We start from the raw sequence: 14619 nt of genomic DNA, 5'->3' as shown, positions 1-14619 counted from the left end.
TACGATTACAATCGTACAACAAGAAATAATCAGTAAACTCAACTACATACATAAAAAAAAGTACACTATATATTATATACTTTAATGTCAGTATATGAAATGCATGTTTGATGAAAACGAGGATATATACTATTATTATGTCTGAACTGATTGTAAGGACGATGCGGAAATTTACAGATTTTTGGATGAAACGCCCTCGTAAAGTAACACCTATGCTTTAACATATATACAAATGAAGCAAAAAAAGATAAACTATGAGGAATATGTTCAGAATATGGATACAAGAAGAGATAATGCGCGACATTTAAATATAAAACCTGCATATAATGTCAATGAGTGACAAAAGATAGAAATGCAAATGGAGACACACTGAGGTCATGCAAGACCGATGTACCTTCTTTGAGGTTGACTATGCCTGAAGAAAAGCTGTTCCTGCAACTCGCCGATAGGCGGACCGGAGTAAGCAATCCTAGAAGGGTAAATCGCGATCAGGGTTAGCTTGATGACGGCTTTCAAAGTAGCTGGACTACACTGAGAAGTTCCGAAAAATGGCGAACGTACGTAAAAGAATTTACAACTACGATCTTGTGCCTGGCAGCTACTGGCGTATTTAACCTGATTTCAGAGGAACTGAGAGTCAAGCCACTAAGGACAACACCGTCGCCATTTTAGGCTGCTTCTCTCGCAAACGCTGGGAGCGTTCAATCGCACCATAGATTCCTTCTAACAAATGTAATACGGCCTTATTTCAGTTCTTAGTCTATTCAAACTACTTATTATGCATCGATCTCATGTGTTGCATGAGGACCCTGATTTCAATTTTCTGGTGCTCACATGTGTATCTATGTAGGTAGGTTTAGTAGAGAGCACAGGTGCTGTTCGTTATCTTCAATAAATTTACCCAAGAAAGGCCGATTGGCCTTGAAAGTCCTTTTAATTGCATTCTATTTTACCGTAGGTCTATCAGTTGACCCACAGACGATATACAGATGTACCGGTAGATTACAGAATGCTATAGCTTTATATATGTGATTGCATCGTCTATGGGCAATAGCTAGTGCTAGTAGCCTCAGCTACTTAAGTTAACAAGTAAACCCAAGCTGATATCGTTACTTTGTGCCCTTCACATAGACGCGTGTAAACAAAAAACTATTACTATATTCTATCAACACTATTAGTGTTAGTAAACTCTATTAGTAAACGAGATGGCATATTAAAGATGTGCTTGCCCCTTTTGCGCTCTCTACCAAATGCTGGTCCGTCACTATAGAAACCTGTATGTGTTACCTAGGTACAAATCAATTATAGCTCTGTTCTATACTTGCTATATCTATATAACACTCAGCAGCTGCGGCACTCCTCTATCCCCTAGTATCTAACTAGCGCTCTACAATAGGATAGGTCAAGTGCAATGGGTCAGAGAAAGCAATCGATAAAGTCAGTGATCAAGGCTGTTGTTAAGGTCAACCAGGATGGCCCTCGGGCAATAGGGCTGCTGAAACACCGGGTCTACAGATATTCTCTAAATGCTGCTGGAATCGGTTGGAGAAGGTAACATTTCAAGGATTTGTATCTAGCACAGAAGCAAAAAATAACGCTCGCATCTACGGGTGCGGTAAACAGAAGGAAGAAAAGTCAGGCAAAGGATGAACTGCAGGACTTAGTGGCCGGGGGTAGCCGCGTCTTGTATGGTTGTGTTTAGTGTCATACAATAGGTAGAGTTATTCGATTAATTTAAATCTAAACACAGTCGTGATACGGATAATTTCGAAGGTGCGGTTATTAATATACTAATGGTTTCGTCACAGCGTGTAGTCTGTGCTGGGTTCATAATAGCAATAAGAACGATAGAATAGATATATGGAAATGAGCTCTGCGCATATGCTACGTATGTACAGAGTTGTTTCATGTTAACTTCACCTTCGGTGTGTGAATATATACTGCTAAACGAGCTGAACATCTCTGCGCCGTAACTCGTTATTATCTTGGGTAGGCTCACTGAAAGCAAGAGCCGACGGGTCACAACATTGAACGGAATTATACAAATACTCTAACGTTATGAGATGCTCAGTGAGTATAGCCTCATAAAAAAAAATATATATATATATATATATGAAAATCCTCTTGTTTTCTATATAGACACGTTGAAACAAATGCCGTTCTCAGGCACAATCATATTATATTTGCCCAACTCAAATCGCGGTGCACTGTAGTTCTCGACAATGTGCTGTCAAATAAAAATTCAAAAGTATTCTTTAGTAGTCGTAGATAATTTATAAACATGAATTCGTTAATGCCGTTTCCTCTACAAAGGTCCGCCTCCGCTAAATTGAATTCGCTCTGGAACATAGTAAAAAATGAAACCGCGCATCTATTGACGCCAGTATTGTATTGCACGGACCTGTTCTGGCGGAAGCGCTATCCTGATTGCTGGCTGCAGTCGACGTTGAGATTCGCTTCATCTGCGTCGTCGGTGAGAGTAAGGATGTCGAGTTCTGGCAGAACCCAAGCAGCGAGTGGTACATGTCCACGATTTCGGAAAGACCGCGGTTGACAGTCATGTCTCGCACGAACTTCGCGAACGCTCTCTCGTTGTCGTCGTGAAGCTTCATTAAAACTTCCTGGGCGCGGGCGCGAACTTCTTCAGCATTTCCTGGAATCAGCACAAAACAAAAGGCGTTATAAAGGCCAAGTAAGTATGACATAGTCCAAGCATATGGATCGACCTATCTCACGTATATATATGAGGTGTACGACATCAGTACTTGGGCTTGTGCGAACTCCAGCGTTACAGCAATAGTCAAACGAAAGCGTAATTTATGTCGTTCATACCCTGTCGGTGTCCCTCTCCGCAACCATGGGGGCAACCAAGATGTTTGATCACCCTGAGCACTACGTCCGCGAAAAGATGATGAACACTCAGCTCGCTCTCCCGCTGGCTTCCTCCGCGAGAAGCCGATGAGCGGTGACGGCGCTCATGCTGTTGTTTATACGATAAACTACCGGCTCCCTCTTCGGAATAACAGCCTGTACCGCTTCCGCGGGGGTCTCCACTTTCATGGCTGCTAGTGAAGCGGGTGTGATGGTACCAGTGAAAAATAAAGGTCAATTTCTAGGCTGTTTCATTTATCACTCTTTAGTGGTAAATCTGATAGATCCAATATATATCCCCAAACATAATTAATTACGACTATTATTGCCAGAAGTACGAAATTGATGCTATTTTGTCTATATTATAATCAACACAATATAATAAACTGGCACAATACGGAGCTTAGAAGAAGTCTTAACTCAACCTTTTTCTGGTCTTTTCCTGTTGTGCACTGCCGTGTCCATGCGCGGTAGGGCCAAGTAAAACGTGCATCTGCAGCAGCTGCTCAAGTATATCAAGGATGGCTTCACACACACGTAATGAACACGCAGTGTCTCGCAGAGTGACGGCATGAACGGCTTTGAGGACAACTTGCAGGTGAATCCGTCCATCTGCTGTGATGTAGTGCGTCGAGCCGGACGCTTCGTCTAGCCCCTCGAGCGCATAAAGGATATCAGAATCGGTTTGCGAGCGGGTAATGCCCAGTTGCTGACAGGGTGGGTAAAACGCAACTCCTCGGCTGATACAGTCGTCGAGTGGCTCATGGGACTCGTCATCTTTCGGCGAATCACCGCTTTCCTGTTTATCCATGTAGTAAATACGTAGATTATTTAAAGATACACGATAAGTAGTATGAACATCATCATCACTATGAGTATGATAACATTAGTGAATTTGAATAAGCGTGACATACCACTAGAAGCAGAAATAAATAACATAATATTGCGAGTTATTAGGGAAAATGTATACCTTGTTGGCCTATCATTAGGCGTTATCTCTTGAGTAATAGATTGCCGGCTGCGTACCTGATTGACCAGGAACTGCATAGAGGAGACTGGCGAATGCTCCGTGACGGTGATGGTCGGAGGCGCGACACTTGGCCTCTGAAGATGCTCCATGCTTGAATTATGGCGCTCGCGTCGGAGCGTCACTTCATCTCGGAGCCGGTCTTGCTCGTCTCGCGTAGCCATATCGCACTGCGTAGTTACGTCAATATGGATAGAAGGTAGACTCTTTCCACGAATCATCGACCCAAACGGGACTGTTACCAGCGGATTTGACCCAAGGTCCTGTTCGGTACGCAACCCTAGCGAGGACTTCGGCCGGTGTAGAACTGGTGACATGGCTAAATCGAGCTGGTCATGAACAGTTCCTACAAAATTTTATGTGAGCAGAATAAAAATTATTGTCTTGAGTCAACAACAAAGCAGTGACTGAGTATTCAATATTTAGCTTATATAAATTATCACTTCATTATTGCATGAACAATTTTTCATCGTTGTGATCTGAACGAATCTTCGTCATGGAATTGTAAGACGTTTTCCTGATGTAAGCAGATGTACGATAGTGAATTGCAAGCACACCAGAAATATGACATCTGCTGCAAAACATGCCAAACCTGCTTACAGAGGGGGTACTTTTCCCCGCTGGGTTTAAATAACGTATTAGGGAACCTCTATATTTCCTTTTGTGATATACACTCAATTAAATACCTCTAACGTGTTTCTCGTGTTGTTGCAACTGCTGCTGATGTTGCTGTAGTTTGTACAAAACGTGATCGGGTAGATGAAGGTGCTCCTCTACGAAGGAGCGCAGATCGGAACCTTTCTTGAAGCCACCAGTCCCACGCTTGCGGGTCGATGAAGCTCTGTTGCCTTCTACCCCATGACTCTGTTGATTCGAGCTCATTCGTAAATCTTGTATCGAGCCATAATGGGGCGAATGGGACGCCGACGGGTGATGCGGTGGTTGCGACTACATTAGAAATGAAAAATCCATTAAAATGATAGCTACGTTCCGGGCGGATGAGACACTGGTTCTTTAGAGACCCCCCAGAAACTAGAATGCACGGATTCTCAAACAGAGCTCTTGTATAATTGAGATGTAAATGAGAACTAGAAAAACGTAATCTTACGTAAGTAAGGATCTTTCTTCTAGAGATAACAAAAAGTTTTGCAGTTATGAACAGAAGAACTTTTTCGCTACTACACAGGACCTGCTGTGTCTATATAGGAACTAACCTTTTTTAGTCGTTTAGGCGACGGATAGAGAGTCGTGGTATGGGTCTGTGGTCCAGCCATTCCTATCATACCCATGGCCATTGATACGCTGCCAATGGTGCCTGCCATGCCACATAGGCCTGGATGTCCAGCCAGGTGGGCATAGCCTGAATGGGCCGCATAGTGGGCCATGCGATGTGTTGGAGTCAGAGTCTCGTCCTGAGCAACGGGCAGCGAGCAACTCCTCCGGCGGGAAAAGCCTTCGCGGGCTGACTCCTCTAAAATACTGCACAGGCGTTGATGTACGAAGCGTAGGGCCCAGAACACGCCCTCCTCGAGCCACTGCGATATGAATAGGCACCGCAGCACCGATACATCAAGGTACGTGGCCAAGTTTGGATCGTCGAGTGGACAATATTGCGGCAAATCACCGCGCGCACATGAACATACCGGAGCACCGGGGACGTCATCAGCGGATGCCTTCGCTAAATGGCACTTGTCGCATACTTGGCCATTAGAGTCGTCGGTGGCGGCAGCAGGCGGTACCGGCGATTCACCGCCACATGGCCCAGCCTGATTGGCGGCGCTAGCGTGGTTGTCCTGCTGGTTGTCGGCATCAGGTTCAATCGTTATGTTGACCGTGTCGCGATCTTGTCCGGGTTCGCGGTGTGTGTCATCTCTACGGGCCTCACGTTTCTTTGGCAGCGCGACGATCACGTCGCCACGTGCGCGCCGGTGGCCTAAATAACCTCCAAGGTTTCCGCCACGCTGTTCTCGCCGTCGGTTCGGCAGTACCGGTGTAGTGAAGCACTCCACTGCTGGGTGCTTGTACTGCCACAGTGGCAGCCAGATTTTTGCACCGTTCTCAAGACGAAACGACCCCATCAAGTCCGAATGTTTAAGGAAGGTCAATAGAGGGGCAAACAGGTAGACAAACACCTATGCATCATGTACCGAAAAATGTAAAAGTTTGAGAAGGCGTTTATCAGGGTAAAAACTACGTACACTCAGGTATACCCGCTAATACCCACACAAAAACTGAACGAGTGGGAAAACAGAAAAGTTAATACTGTAACAAAAACAAAAAAAGAAGACAATACATACCTGAATAACTGTGATGGGAAAAACATTTGGTTGAACCTGCGATGGCGGCAGGCCCTCTTGGCACTCCTGGCAGGCGTCGAGCACGATCCAATGCAGCGTATAGAGCAGTTTGGTCTCGGCCGAACCGAGTTTCTCGAGGCATGCCTCCTTGCGGCCGTGGAGGAGCGCCGCACAACAGTGAAGTACATGTGGCAATGCTGCCTTCACTAGGCGCCATCTAAAACCAGATAATGACGACAGCAGTACTATACGATAAGGAAATGTTTACCTAGCGAAGTATTAAAAAGCACAAAACATTTTCTAGCATAAAGTAATAACGCTACGATTGTGTATAATATTGAAATATGGTGGGTGGTCTACGATGATATAGGCGCATAACCGCTACGTGGTTACCGTTGCAATATATCAAGTCCATATGTCACTTACCTCCCAATCGCTTTGATGGCTGCCGTGAGGCTTGGCGAGAGACCGAATTGGATGTTTTGCACAAGAACTTTTTCGAATGACTTCGATTTCCAGATGAAATTAAAAGACCAAAGTTTACTATTGTTATTATGACTAAATTTTACAGAAAATTATTTTCTCAAAGATTTACAAACGCTGTGTGAAACCTATATAGTTGCTAATGTATTCAGAACGTATCTGTCACAATATACAGTTAAAGCATGTATATATATATATATATATACAATATCTACACATATATACACAAAATCGTTAGATATTGATTAATTTGTTTACCTTGCAAGCTTCTCTTTGTTCCATTTGAGAAGAGTCATATGACCTGCCTACCTTCGGCCGGATAAAAGGGCTGAAAGATTACAATTACTTTCTTCTATTTATATAATAGTAATCATAGTATAACATGGTTATTTAATAGATAGTCTTATTGTTAAAATGACGCAAGCTCTTATTTGTTTTACTGAAACAATCAAGTACTTAGAACACTGTCGCGTAATAATATCATCAACCTGTCTGCTTTACCGAAGTCGTTTATAATTATATTATAATTAGGCTCATTATTAGTATTATTTCACCTAGGAGTTTTATAGTTCTTGTGTGCCTTAACTCGAATATTTTAGTAGGTTTGAACGTGAAAATGGTTCATTAGTTGAGCCTGATGCAAATCTATAAGCGCATCTGTAGAAGATCTATCGAACAGTGTTATTAGGACGTTGGCGTAGAGGTACCCATTTATTCCGAGATTTTGAATAGCTTTAGCTGCGTACAGATTATGACATTTCGTTTCCGCCATTACTTGACTAGAAAGACTGTATGTGTATTAATTCGTCAGGGTATGCTTCTGACAGTTGCTTACCTAGTTTGGCGCCATAAAAAAGTTTGTATAGCTAGCGGCACAGCTAATTCGTCGGGTTCGTTAAAGGTATCGTAAGGTGAATGTCCTCCAAGTGGACCCCCGGTTCCTAACGGCGCAGGGTGACCACTTAGTGGGCCTCCCGCGGTCGTGTCTTCGAACTTCCGCTTCGGCATAATTCTTCTTTCAATCTTCCCGTTCTGTATCACCGAGCATTTATGAATAAATATGATTGTAATTATTAGTATAGTCTAGTGAAGTTACGAATCCTACCATTAGACTGGTGACGAATCGCTTTCAAAATCAGCGCCAGCCTGCTAACTGCGCTATCTACTTCGGTCTCTACCCTTCCTTTTTCTTCACATGTCTCTTTTGTGTAATCTATTTCCATACAAAGTCGCTGGGAAGACCTACACGGCACAATCGCATGCCCGGCGATCCACCGCTTTCATGGCTGATAGCTATGCTATCACGCGTTTTGTACCAAATAAATCGTGGCACATGTCGATTAGCAAACTCTGTGCTTTCGTTGTTCTCCAAACGCTTTATTTTGTCAGATCTTTCCGTTTCTCTTTCCGATTTCCTCAATCACGTATGATTATAGGCCGGTGCGAAATTTTTTTTGCAAATAGGGTTTCACTCTTCTATAGTAATCGTCTTCTCGACGGGTTTATTATTGTCTTTATGTTAGCGTCTTCATCATTAGTATATTTCTTTCAAGTATCTTCGAACTTCGAAACTATGAGAACCGCTTAGTACAGCTCTCAGTATATTTCCGCTTATTGTGGTCCGTTTTTGAAGTTCAGCGTGCAATCTTTAGCCTTTTTTCTCTCTTGTTTCAAAGATTGGTGATCCTGATCCTGCATGGGTATTGCATGGACCAGGCCGGAATAATCGACGAGGCTCTGATCGGTCGAAGTGTCCATCTCGCGATGTCGATCGCTTTCACACTTCAGTTATCAGTTCGGAGACCTGTTTACAGCTTCGACTGACTCGTGAGGTGTCAGGAATTTAGGTGTGACTAATTCACTGCAAATGGTGCTTATGTATTTTGTGTAGTGTCAGCGACGCGCGTATTCGCCCCCTGTCAAGTGGTTGGCAGGGGGTGCTCGACGTTTAATTATGATCTATATAACGATTATTTATGCGATACGAACTTTGTTGACATGAATGACTGGTTGAAGTTCCACCGCTAGTTCGCAGTGATAACACGTTTCAACATTATCGTTTCAATCTTCGCCGTTACCATTATCGTCAAGGTCAGCTAAGTCTCGTTGTCTTTTATACGTTGCGATTCGCTTCGTAACCGATAGGTTATTCAACTTCAACTTTAGCGTCCGACAAACAGAGGAAACGTAGAGGAATAACACGGTTGTTCCAGCTGTGATAATATCGATAAGTGATTAAACAACAGTTTGCGTTTACGTCGGTTAGTCAGCGTTCGGAACTTGGCCTAATCGATAAATCAATCTTATCTTTAAAATGTCCGTGTCAGCGTCGTTTGAAGAGTTTGGAAGACAACCGGTACGTTGGGTTGTGTTGAGTTTCTCGGTTACAGTTTCCAGTGAACCGTTCGTGTATTGATAGAAGAATAATCACTTACTAGCTAGGTAGTGGAAGTCGTACCGATATTAATGATAGATCTATAACAAATCACATGATTATGACGTTTAGGTAGCGGTGTCTATCTGTCGCTCAGTCAATCAATCTGTCGGCTTGAAAATCTCCGCAAAAGATCAGTTCTGCAATATTTAATCATTTTTCAGAGATTTTTCCCTATCATAGAGCTATAAGTGCTATAACGTTATTAGCAGTTATTATTAACTAAGTACGAATGACTAGGCCATTATCGTTCTTCGCTCGAGAGTAATATGGTAACATCATTAATAACAGATCATTTTTATTAGTCAGAGCAAAACGGACTAATTCTGCCGGTCTACTCCAGTGGACACGATACGAAAAATGACGAACATATAGGCCCGTCAGCCAGACGGTTTTCGATAGAAGTCGACGTGCTTCGCTCAGGGACGGACTCGACTCTTTCAGTGAATAGCGTGTTGATGCCTAGCCCTGTTCAGACTGAATCAGCGGAACGGGCTCCGTTAAGCAGGCAGGTACTCGAGACACGAGACGATTATCTAGCGAATCAGCAACGCGCAATGCGTTGTGCATACAGGCAACTAGCGCTTGTTCTTTGCGTACGAAAAAAGCAGCGATGTAACGATGTGAAGCGTTCTTAAACTCCCCACTTTCGGGTCTAGGACTAGCTGTGCTTTAGACGATTATAACATAGACCGACAGCTCGTACGTAACTCTTCAACTAGACGCGGAATATGGATGTATATATATATATATGGTTTACTTAGCGGGATCGATTCATTGCGACGATCCGTCTTGGATAGCACTTTTGGAGGATGTCAATTTCTTAGCACTGATACTTCGGAAATGTGAGATGCATGCTTCACGCGTCTATGTTTTTTCGACAAGGAAGATGAAAATTGCAAGTCAGCCTAATGGTGAACCCATACATTGTTTCGTGTTTACAATGGCTTTGTCAGCAGATAGAATCTTAGTGGCTGGATTGGCTCCTCTTTCGGGTTTGCTACTGCTGCGTAGTCTAGTACTTGTTAATGTCTTATTCGTCTCGTCCCAACTTTTTGAGATTGTAGCTCGCGAAGTCGTTGAATAGACATTTGGGCATCTGCATATACAAATGGTTCAATTGTGTATATTTTTTTTTATTTTGCCTTGATCTCTCTGTTTGTTTTTCAAGTGAACTTGTTCGAAAAAATCCGGCGCTTCTTTTCGACGACAACTCCTTATCAATCGGGGCATAAAATAGACCGGTGTAAAACTGGGCGAGTTCGGCTGTGAAGAGAAACATTAAACAGATATTCATTAGAAAAGCGTATCATACTGAAGGTACAAGTAACTATGTTCGAACTTTACAAAAATTGCATTTCTAAACTACAAGAGGTATAAAACTGATTGTGCATCAGTATCATATGAAAGCAAATGCCAGACGTACACCAGAAGGTTCATGTCCCGTAACAGATAGAGTGTCACGTGTAAAGAAGTAAGGTATGTCAAAATTTTTAAAATAGGTTCAATCGAAGAAATATTATGAGACGACACGACGACTCATAAAGCCAAGTCATTACTATCTACTATCAGGGAAATTATGAAAACTCTACTATAATAAAAACAAGTATACATCGAAAATGAAAAATGGGTAAAAGTTAATGCCACGCGAGAAACTAGTCATAGATACATGAAAAAGATGTCAAAATTGCTGATGTTTCCTAAAAAAAATTGTGCGAGTAAGTAAAACATTTTACGTTCGCAGAAATTAAAAATGGGTCTAAAAGTTGTGTGAATAAAGAAAATAGATAAGAAGAAGCAGTCCGAAAGGAAAAATTAAAGTTGTCAAAGAATATATTTATCTGTTTATAGAGAAGGGCGAAAAACCGTAAAATGAAGGTAAATGCTAGGCAAAAACTTGCTGTTATAATAGAATAATGCTGTAGAATAGTGTTTACGTTATCCCAGCCCACATAGAGGCCCTCTGTCGGTTTTCCCTATCGCTCAAACGTCAAGACTAAGGGCATATCTCCTGTGTTTCGTTCATATAATACAATACATTCTGCACAAGCTGACATATATTTACATTTAATAATAGGCACAATATATGCAAACGATTTAATACCATGACAGTGAATGCTTACCAGCAGTAAAAGCAGAGATCGCTTTTAATGAGTGTGGTAATCCTAGTATTAATGGTAGATTTTCTGGTTTAAGGTTGAGTCACGTTTTTACGGCGTTTATTTCCAGCGTTGTTCATGTTATTCTCGAGATATCTTCGTGGTGAGTTTTGACTAATTTTCTTCCTCTGTTCTGCTCCGACGCCTTGTTAAAGATTGGTCATTGAGTTAGGGATTTTTAAAGTAGAAATTTAACTATATAGCTGCGTGTCTGCTTGCCAGGCTACAGATGAGACAGTACAATGTCGTATTCAATAAGATACTTTTTATCTGTGTTTTACCTGTTCGACGCAAATTCTACTGCTTATTTGACTGGCTGGCGATATTTTGCGGATGATTTCTGAAGAGTTGTAGTTAGCTTAGTACTGGTCGCACCATTTTTTGTTGTCTTTTTCTCGTGGAGAGACTTGTTTTAAAGGCATTTTTTTTCCACTTCGATCGCTGGGCTTCATTTGCCCAGCTTCTTCTTAATATTAATACTTGATCGGCGTTATCGATATAACTCACACTGCGTATAGCGTATGCGGTCCCCGAAGGCTTCGTTGACTCTCGACCCCACTTCGACGCGCACTTCGACAGACACGACACACACTTGCCTCGCGTCCCACTCGGCCCCTGGATGACGCGTCGTCCATCAGCAGTAACGAGATGGCAGCTATATATATATATATATATATATATATATATATATATATATATGTATATGTATATATATATATACTTAATAACAATGTGTACAATGTCGTCTTCGTCAAACAGCTATAGGCTGCGCGCTTGTGGCTCAGTAGTAGTTTTGTCGACAATGGTTCGGGAGGAAGACAATTCTCACAACGCCTCTTCTCAAAGCTTCTTAAATTTCAATCCATATGTAACGATATATTTATAAGTATGTATATGTTATGAACCAAACGAACCGCGCGTATAATCGATTTGACTACTCGGTTCAACCGATGCAGGCTTCGCACTGCACGTCTTAGCGTGCGGTCATGCTTGCAGTATTTTGGCCGTTTCTTTACGCATATATATATATATCTCGCTCGCCTCTATTCTTTGTGTCTTCGAGATCCATTTTTCCTTTCATTATATGTTAACCGTTGTTATCTTCTATCCGTTTGTCGCACTTTGTGATTCTTTGCCTATCTGGCGTTAAGACGTTATGATGACTATTCTATGGTTACTTACGATTTACGACGGGTTACGGCATATGAGTACGGTACAGTGGGGTGCTTGCCTCTTGTCGCGTAAATTTATCAGCAAAAATAGTAGTAGTTTTAGCAGTTCTGTGATGTTGGATGCCTAATGGCAGTTCCGGACGTAAAACTCATCGAAGTATTCAGTTGCAATAGTAGATCTTGCTTCTCGCGTGGTGTGCTTGCTTGCTTCCCGTTACGTACGATTTCTTTCCTCTTTCCTTTATCCTGTCTTCTTTTGGTTCTGCTTATTTTTGCTGTTCTTTTTTCCTTTATGATTCTATATTCAAGCAGGGTTCCACTCAATCTTTTCTCTTGTCCATCCGATTTTTTTTATCTCTTTACTGTCTAGCGAACACATAACAATATGCGTGGATGAGCAACAGATTAGCGCGAACGTTAAAAAGCTACTCAGCTTCGAATTGACTCAGTGGGTCGGCAGCGCCTTAAAGCCGGCGCCTTACTGACATCCTGTAGCAGTCAGTGCTAACAGGATCTCAAGCGCTTCGCTCAGGCCTCACTTACTGCGATGCGAAGCCAGCAGGCCTAGGCCAGCGCGGTCAGCTGGCGCGGTCGACCGATGCCTACTTCGCACCGTTTCGAGATGAGTGAGACCAGCCAAACTCTAAGAGAGCGTTGGGCGTTGGGATGCTAACACGTAGCTACTAGCATGCAATTGAGGACCTGCGACGGCCTGCGCGAGTCTGCGCAAACCATCACGTTTCCATGTATTCCCTCTCCAAAATAAAGGCCCTTCGTTTTCTACCGTTGGCAGCTTTCGCTTGCTGGTGCAGGCGAAACGAAAACTCCTCCCGACTTTAAGCTGCTGCTGCTACTGCGACCGCAACAGAACTCCGAGAGCTGAGGAGAGAGAAGGTAGCTAACGCAACCTGGGCCGACAAGTCCTGAGTAAAGGCGTCGGAGGGACTAAGTCAGGGGTGAGTGAGAAAGGGCCGGTCCTGGGATCTCTCCGATGGAAAGAGCCAGGCTCTGACTTGGCAGGTCGCATACTCGCGCACTTGTACTCGGACACATGTGTGACACACATGCTTAGAACTCGATAGCAGACTGCTGTGTTCGAGCTGAAAGAAGCGAAAGGACACACGATATGCATTACGAAAGCTTCGGGAGCTGTAGAATACTAGTCAAGTCTATCGTACGTGCAAAGGAGATGATTACAGAAAGAACTCAAGTGCTTACAGGTAATGGCTTCCAAAAACTGGAGTCAATCTATATGGGATACTGTATTACAAGCCGACTGCGTTATCAAACGGATTTTAGAACTTTAGTACTTATAGGGCTTCATTGCTGCTTATAATTTTGGGCTCATGCGTTACCACGCATACTCTTATCACAGACAAATCGCGACGTCTGTCGCATAAATAATTTGATAGGAGCTGTAGAAAGTACCAAATAATTTTCGCAAAATTATATACATTTAGTTATTCGATGAAACCAGGCGTAAAAGATACGAGTACAGGACATTATTTAGGCAAGTGTTGGGCTACAACGGGATGTGTTGATACCTTCAGCAGGAGACTTCACATTCAACAATTACTCTGCGGCACCCTCCCGGGGCGGGGAATAAAATGAGAGTATAGATCAGTTCGCAATTAAGACTTGTCGCTTGTTCAACGTAGAATATAGATTAATGTAATCAATTATGGAAGAATCATGTCTCAACAGAGCCCTAATTATTTTCATCCGATTGTTTAAACAGCCAATACGCCATGTGGATGCGCCATACACTTCTACAAAATCATGGCTGTGAGAGCTAATTTAATTTCTTTTTTAAAGAGTTTTTTTTTTAAATTCCGCCTAGTATATATTATATAATTAGATTAGAACGGTCCTCGTAATAGTTTAATAAGTGACGTATTTGCCTGTTAGTCGGACGGACATGTATATTGTGGTCTAGATATTCGATTCCAGGCATACACGCACTGACGGCGACGCCGGATATAGAATTCGGAACACAGAGACTTAGTTTAAACCTCCGTTCCATATTTTGATGAATAATCTGGTCCAAGCTCTCGGACGCTAATCTTCACCACTTATCGGTGGCTCGTACCGCTAGGAGGGTAAAAATAAGAATAGCTACACTTTGGTGTAGACGACATAAGTACCCAACCGTGATTCGGGAAATATAGTTTGGAAG

At 42.6% G+C, this 14619-nt stretch overlaps 1 protein-coding gene across 1 annotated transcript in view; it reads right to left on the bottom strand.

Moving 5' to 3' along the window:
• The window catches only part of unc80 (unc80, NALCN channel complex subunit), a 41944-nt gene extending 28474 nt beyond the window's left edge, over positions 1-13470 (bottom strand). Inside the window, exons 1-11 of the mRNA XM_086972895.1 lie at positions 11236-13470; positions 7514-10378; positions 6937-7006; positions 6622-6701; positions 6196-6412; positions 5113-6030; positions 4585-4846; positions 3898-4244; positions 3297-3670; positions 2833-3062; positions 2402-2653 (exon numbers count right to left, since the gene is read on the bottom strand). Of these exons, the coding sequence (XP_086829021.1) occupies positions 2402-2653; positions 2833-3062; positions 3297-3670; positions 3898-4244; positions 4585-4846; positions 5113-6030; positions 6196-6412; positions 6622-6701; positions 6937-7006; positions 7514-7686 (2923 nt within the window). The 5' untranslated portion in view covers positions 7687-10378; positions 11236-13470. The remainder of the gene's footprint in view (positions 1-2401; positions 2654-2832; positions 3063-3296; positions 3671-3897; positions 4245-4584; positions 4847-5112; positions 6031-6195; positions 6413-6621; positions 6702-6936; positions 7007-7513; positions 10379-11235) is intronic.
• Positions 13471-14619: the final 1149 nt, after the last annotated feature.

The sequence above is a fragment of the Varroa jacobsoni genome, unplaced genomic scaffold, assembly GCF_002532875.2.
Source record: "Varroa jacobsoni isolate VJ856 unplaced genomic scaffold, vjacob_1.0 contig00578, whole genome shotgun sequence".
NCBI lineage: Eukaryota > Metazoa > Arthropoda > Arachnida > Mesostigmata > Varroidae > Varroa > Varroa jacobsoni.
Note: the sequence above shows the minus strand (reverse complement) of the source record. Positions and strands in the feature narration are given on the sequence as shown.